At 42.9% G+C, this 7,648-nt stretch overlaps 1 protein-coding gene across 1 annotated transcript; it reads right to left on the bottom strand.

The window, feature by feature from the left end:
* Positions 1-1,339: 1,339 nt before the first annotated feature.
* On the bottom strand, positions 1,340-7,645 carry LOC144739134 (F-box only protein 41-like; the record flags this gene model as incomplete). The annotated part of the gene is given in 14 exon segments (XM_078622111.1): positions 1,340-1,402; positions 2,661-2,714; positions 2,716-2,777; positions 4,978-5,136; positions 5,231-5,288; positions 5,290-5,350; positions 6,149-6,227; positions 6,230-6,243; positions 7,028-7,180; positions 7,331-7,364; positions 7,367-7,436; positions 7,438-7,446; positions 7,527-7,591; positions 7,594-7,645. Coding segments are annotated over 14 exon segments (933 nt in total), but the record flags the coding sequence as incomplete, so codon positions are not given.
* Positions 7,646-7,648: the final 3 nt, after the last annotated feature.

Genomic DNA, 7,648 nt, shown 5'->3' with positions numbered 1-7,648 from the left:
ATTTTGGCCCTTTGATTGGATCACACTCCGTTCCCATAATACCTCTTCACAGCATTTCATACCTTGTAAACACCACATATAGTAATTTTCCAAGCTGACTTGTACTCCTTATGTGTAAATCCCTTCTCTGCAGTAGGCCTTTCTACTTACACATCTTCAACCTTCTTCTGCAATGTTTGCTAAATAAACTGAAGATGACCAAATCATCCTGGCGACATTAGTGACCTAAACCATTGATTTATACTGGTTGTATGTTGGTGAGAGCAGCGTCGTATCCTCCTGGCAGACTGCGTAGCTACCTTACCTAACCAGCAGAGGGAGCCACAGGATGTCAACTGAGGATTGCAGCAGTGGTCTGTCCTATGATTGGCACAGTTCTTTAAGGTGTTCACAACATACATGAACACTGTAACACACCTACACACTCACGTTCTATAGGAAAAGCACCCCAAGGGATTTAAGTACCGGCCTCGCACAATCCGTCTTCGCTCAGTAATGGCACATTGGAGAAAATGCTTACTGTTATGAGGACAAACAGAAATGGCACCGGCTTTGGGACGAATACATGACGGATCAGGTTCCAGCCTCAGTTACGAGAATAAACAAAATTCCAGTTTGTTTACACGGGAGGCAGATGATGGTAGAAGAGGCAGAAATGCATCCTGAAGCAAGCAAAGCACGTTTCTGGTCTGGGTGGAAGCAGTAGGTGTTTCTTCTGAGCAAGACGTCTGTTGTCCAGTTTTGAAAATGTCGCAGATCAGGCAGCAACACCTTTTATCCACCTCTCAGCTAGTTTATTAAGCATTCACACGCCTGCACACACAAACGTAAAGCCTCAGTGTCACGACTCTTCTGGACAAAATCAATTTCTCTTGCTTGTTTGTTCTCATCAGCATGTATGTCTTCTGATTTCACTCCTGCCTACGAGCTGCTGAAGGTCGTCCCAGGTATGGATAAGGTCACCTGGCTCCAGGTAGTTTGAGCAGGATCTGGCTCTGTCAGGCAAAATGATCCACTTAACTGTGAAAGAAAGAAAACTGAAAAATCTGAATCTGGTTGAGTTCAACTGGCTCTTCATGTCGTCAAAGTGTTTACGAGCCCCCTGCCTGTATGTGCTAACCACAGATAAGAAATAATAGAACACGTTTTTCTGTTTCAAGTTTCCCCTTATTGACTATGCACATTGAGCCTCGGCCTCTGTTCATCAAAGTGGAACTCTGCTGCCTCTGTTGGTGCTGCAGACATATTCATCCCCATCGGAGCAGCCTGAAAAGGGCTGGGTCTTTTTGGTTTCTGTGAGCCCACGTGGTGTTCCTCCAAAGAGTGCGCAGAAAAGATGTTAGCAGAGACTGTCAGCTTTCACATGGAGGATTTTGGAGAAGCCGGGTCTCTTCTTCAACGCCTGAAAGACAGAAAGTGGAATCTATATGAGAAGCTGTGATGGCTCTCGCTCCGTCCCTCAGTCTTTATACTAGAAGGTATCAAATGCACTGAAGACTCTCAAAGATGCACATTGGATTATTCATTCACACCGCAGTCACACACTGAAGGTGGTGAGCTACATCTTTACATTCACAATATTACCCATTGCAGAATAAGAACGGGAAGAACATGAAGAAATGAACATCCACTAATCTTATTACAACATGCCTTTGCACAAGGCCTCATTTGACGTTCTCGACAAACACGTCTCTTATCCACGAGGACAACATGAGGAAACCTGCATTCTCTGCCGATGAATATTTGTGGCAGCTTTTTAATGACAGGTGTGCAAGATAAACAAAAAGGTGTGTTTGATGTTTGGCTCATGTAGACAGGTGTTGAAAACTATGCATGGAAGCATCTAAGAGGAACTTTTGTTATATATAAACACTGGCAGTTTGTTTATTGTTCTTTATTTGAGAATAAAAATGGATGCAGCAGGTGAAGAGAACTACAGATTAAACTACATGTGTAACCACAGCTGCCCTGGGGCAGACTGACAGAAAACGCCCATCACCAAACACGCTCATAGAGCTCAATGAGGGTGAGCTGCGTGAGCTCAACATTCTGGAGAATGGATTACCTGCTCTACCTCCTGAGCTAATGCCGCCCTTGATACATATTCTTTTACTTTGTTAGCAACAAGGAGTGAATACGTATAAAAACTGATGAATGAAATCACTCATGTACAGACATTCAGACTGTCTCGCTTCGTAAGCTTCCCCAGTTCAGACTGGAAGGATAATGAACATGCGAGCAGAACTCTGCCATCCTTAGCACAGCACGCTTGAAGAGGGTTCGATAAATGTGAATCCAAGCTGTTTTCAGCTTTTGCAGTAGTAAAATCCAAGACATAATACACACAAAACAGAAATGACACCTGGGAATCCATTAAAAAAATGTATAAAAATTATATAAAAACCGAAACCTCTCGCACCTCTGACAGTGAGCAAACCAACATGAAGGAATGACTCAATGTTTAATCACAAATAGTTTGATGGTAAACAAATTAAATTTATTAATCAAATTTATTACTTTTAACATTTTGAGTGGAATTAGTAAGAAAAAGACTCAGTACAGCTGATTAGTAGACGTAAATTGTATGTTACACTCAGCCGTCTTAAGGCTGTAATATCTGAATGGAAACAGGGTGAGCTGACATACTCAGGTTGTCCTACCTGAAGCTTGTTGACCATCTCATCAAACAGTTTTCTTGCTTCGGGGCTGTATGGGGTCTTCAAAGTAGTCCTCGATGCCAATCTGAACCACGATGGATTTCAGGTTGCGGCAAACACCTACATAAAGAGAGTCACATGGAATATGTGTTTTCAAAAATCAAAGGTGAATTTGTAGCCTGTGGAAATAAATTGTGCTTGTATGGAACGTTTAGAATGTAGTCATGTGCATAAAACAGGAAAATATCGCTATTTAAAGGTTTTGTAATTCAATAATAAATTTAACACTTCTGTGCAATATTAGTACAAGTGCACTGTGTGTGTGTGTGTATATAGTGGTAACCCCGGAGTGAGGCAGGTGAGGGCGTCAGCACCAGCTGTGCCCTCTCACCTGCGGCCCAGCCCTGATCTGGGTCCTTCAGAACCACGGACAGCGGACAGCTGAGATTGGTGACCCCCCATTAGGGTGGAGAGTGTTCTCCCTCCCAGCTGCAGGGAATCAGCGTCGTATGAGGAGAAAAGGGAAGACGAAGGACTCAAGAGAGACAGATGTGTAACGCGCTAAAGCAAAAACTACTCAAGACAGCTTTAACCCAATTTGCCACCCAATTTGAATGGAGACATTTATGTGGTTATTCAATAATAGTGTCTTCATCATTCTGCCAATGGGTCAGATCAGAATTTTTTACATCAGATTGATATTTAGTTGATTTCCCCAAATTTAGTTTACATACACCCTGTTGTCTGGCCTATTTAACAGTAAATTAGTTGAAGTCAGGTTGTGCAATCATTCATGGAATCATCCCTTTAGTCTGGTGTTCATTCACGTTGTGTAAAAGCCAAGGTGTATAAATTATTATTCTTATAAAGCTTGACTTTAAAGCTGCACTGCATTTTGACTTGAGACTTGTAATGGGAAAGTCCAAAGAAGCCATGACATCAGCGAGTGAATTGTTGCCTTGCATAAGTCAGGCTCGTCTCTTGGGGCAATTTCAAGCTGGCTTGATGTACCAAGGACATCTGTTTAGACAATTGTCCACAAATATAAGCACCTTGGGAGCACAGCCGTAATGCCACGGTCTGGAAGGAAATGGAAATTAAAATCCAGAGATGAAAAGCTTTTAGTCAGAAAGGTGAAAATTGTCCCCAAGACCACCAAGAAAGCCTTCTGCAATGAATTGGCTGCCTCATGTACAAATGTCTGAGTGTCCATGGTCAAGAGAGTTCTTCATCAACACGGGGCTGTGAGGGTACTGGGCCAGAAAGACGCCATTACTCAGAGAGAGACACAGAAATGCTCAGCTAAAGTTTGCCAAAGAGCACCAGGATAAAGATCAAGCCTTCTGGAAGAGTGTCATGTGGTCGGACGAGACGAAAATTGAACCGTTTAATGGCATAATGGCCAGCAATATGTTTTCCGGTGAAAGGGTCAAGCCTTTAATCCCAACAATATCATCCTGACGGTCAAGCTTGGTGGAGGAAGTCTCATGTTGTGGGGTTGCTTTGCTTTGGTGACCTTTGTGATCCAGAAGATCAATGGAATCATGAGAAAGAGCGGTACTTGGAAATATTGCAAGGAAACCTCAAAAAGTCAGGCAAATCTCTGCAGCTTGGTCGAAATTGGATCTTTCAACAGGACAATAATCCTAAACATACAGCAAAATTAGTTTCAAAACAGTTACAGCACAACAAGGTGAAAGTACTGAGTGGCCTTGGCTTCCAAAGCCCAGACCTCAATCTGATCGAGAAGATGCGGTGTGAACTGAAGAAATGAGTCGTAAGAGAAGAACGACAAATCTGACTGAGTTGTACCAAATCTGCCAGGAAGAGAGGCCAAAAATTCCAAAGGATTAATGTGAGAAGCTCACTGATGGCTATCCGAAGCAACTTGATGAAGTTAAATGGAAATGCTACCAAGTACTAAGCCAGGTGGATGTAAACTTATGACCCAGTAAAAAAGCAGTGTTCTGCGAAGGAATATCAGCAAATCTCAAATTATGAGGAATTTGTGCCTTTTCTTTTTATTTCCCAAAAGCATTAATCCTAGAGCTTCCTGCATGCTGCTTTATTCATGATTGAAGTGTGTAACTTGAATTTAGTAATTTGCATTGTAAAATGACAATAAGGGCCGTTGTAGTCTACATCACTTGAGGAAAACGTGGGACCTGGAACCAGACAGAGTTGATTGTTGTTGCATTATTTTGATATGGTTGATATGGTTGTTGAAATATTTCCACTACTGTTTCACTTTAAACTGGTGACTTGCAGCCGATTACATTTCCAGAGTAACTTTCCCATCGGTGGTTGTTTTTGAACTCACTATTAAAGTGGAGCAGGGCTTTGGGGGTCACTGGCGTGGACGAGAGCACCAGCATCTCCAGGCCTTTCAGACCTTCTCTGCACACCTCTGCTGCCACCTCCTGGTTGATTTCACTCACATGGTCCAACTCCAGCACCTGCAGCCGCATGCAGTTCCTCGCTGCACAGGAACAAAATAATTAGGGTGAACTAAAGGAATAGATCTGGAGTGAATCGGGAGTAAGTGAAATTTCTAATGTTTAAATCACATTTACCCAGTGAGGCCAGCCCCTGAATGCCACATCCAGCTCCGCCCACACCAAGAGCCCGGAGGGTGCGGCCAACATCTTCCTATGGTCTGCAGACATCTGTTACTGAAGCGAGCAGGTTGTTGGCTGAAAAGAGAGTGATAATCATCATTACCTCTTCCAAGGAGGTTAGATTTTTACTGTCTGTTAGCAAAATAACTCAAATAGTTATGAACTGATTTTAATGAAATATTCATGAAATGCTGATCATGGGACCAGGGCCAGATGATTAACTGTTGGTAGATGGATCCAGATGGTTCCAGAATCTGTAAGGATTCTTACTCATTGTCAGATCGGGACATTTTTAGCATCTGTGTGTAGAACTCCACAATAGCAAAAATGGACTGTCTCTGTGGACCAGTGGTTAGTGTGTCGGTCTGTTAACCCAAAGGTTGCGGATTTGAGTCCACCCAGGGACAGAAGTTTGTTTTTTGTTTTACTACTGAAATAGAAAAGACGATCAAAAAGAAAAATAGACTGAGAGGGCATGATTTGTGTAACAAGATTGGTAATGATTTTTTTTTAATAACTACTAACAATATATAATATTGTGTGGAAATATTATATGGGTATACAATATGGGTAGAAATGATCTGCTTGGCAGAGGTCTTTTCTAGTTTAATAATGTCACAGTCTCATTAGTGTTCAGGGGAATTGTATAATATTGTTGTATCATTATGTATGAACTGCTGCTGACCTGCTGCTGCGTGTATGTGTGTTTGCAGTAGTATGTCGATGTTATGTGTGTGACTGTTGAAACGATGCTAGCATGAATGAATGTGGTGCTCCGTGTTGGGCTGAGCTTCCATTATATACACTCTATTGTATATGATGAATGGCAGTAAAGACAACATGAAACCGCAACTTGTATTCTCGGTGTGTTACCATGGGTGTAGTGGCGCCACCTGTAGGGAGATAATGTCTCTGCAACCTGCTCCAAGGGCCCAGATGACCTCCTGCCCACTGGGTCTGTGGCACTCCTGGAACAAAGCAGATGTAAGTGCGAGTGGAAAATTAGAGAACACGGTGTGTGAAAGGATATACTGTTGTAAAACTACCAGATACTAAATAAAACACGTTTGACACTGAGGTTCCGGAGCCTTTTTCACTCTATTGAAATAGACTGGTTCCAAACACCGTTCAGACTTGCATCAAATCTCCGTGATCATATGACCAAGGCCGTTTGACAATTCATAAATGTTATAATAAAACACCGGAAGCGAGGCAACTGATTGAAATCTTTGGCGCCGCTTCATGTCATCTCTCGAAAAAATAAATAGCTGTTGTCTCACTTCACAGCACAAACCTCTTGTTTAAATCTAAATCAAGTAATTATAAGTAGTAACAGCTTGTTAGATTAGATTGCTTTTGTGGGAACTAGGATCAACAAGATGTTGTGATCATTTTGCAGTTTGCAGCTGCAATCAATGCAGCTGACCACTAGATGTCACTGGAAGGGTCGGTTTGAGAGCATTTGACAATCCTCAGAAGCTCAGAAGGCTCTCGCAAACATCATCTCGCGAACATACTGACATATAAAGCAGATTTAAACAATACTGATAGTGGAAGTCATGGGACTCATGGTCATCAGGAACAAACAGACCCTACAACATTTTCTGGTACCCACGATCAATCCAGTACTAGTCAGCTGTTATATACTTAATGAAAGATCATGATTACAAGCAACAAAGACATTTTGGATTAAGTGCCAGTCACCCTGGAGGCCACATCGTGCAGTTTTAGTTTTGTGGTGTGATGGGCTACCTGTAAGTGACAGCCTGCAGGGCTCTGCAGTAGCAGCTGGCCAGCCACAGGGAGCGATCTGTCAGCAGGTTGGGGCAGTGTGAAATCTTAAGTATCAGTAGGTTACTTCCTGTGGCCTTCAGCAGCGCCTCCAGACCCTCCTCCAGACAGCCACTGAGACGGAGACAAAAGGAAAGGTCAACAAATATAAGCTTTATAGCACATAATGATGTGTCTCCTCTTTGCTTCCGCTCGCCGCTGTCTGAACAGTCGCATGAATCAATTCAACAGACACTGAGTGCAACATGTGTGTTGTGGTCTCACCGTGTGCTTTTCAGGTAATCCTCCTTTGTTTCTTCTTTCCACGCTGTCTCGGTTTGAGGTTTTGCAGGATGAGAGAGTGCGTTTGAGTACACCACTGAGACAACGTTGCACAGGAACTACAAGAGAACCACAAGTATCAGCGTGGAGTTCATAACACACGGAAACACACTGCAGATCACAATGTTCTGCTTTCCACCTTGGATGAAATGCGAGCATTCTCCAGCAGCACTCTGGTCCAGACAGCCGGATGACGAGCACAAATTTCCAGTCACGGCAGACTTCACGAGCTCTCAGAAGGGTTTTCGTATCCAGATAGGT

The sequence above is a fragment of the Lampetra planeri genome, unplaced genomic scaffold (genome assembly GCF_965212315.1).
Source record: "Lampetra planeri unplaced genomic scaffold, kcLamPlan1.2.h2 scaffold_1325, whole genome shotgun sequence".
NCBI classification, from domain to species: domain Eukaryota; kingdom Metazoa; phylum Chordata; class Hyperoartia; order Petromyzontiformes; family Petromyzontidae; genus Lampetra; species Lampetra planeri.
This window is presented reverse-complemented; position numbering and strand designations above follow the sequence as displayed.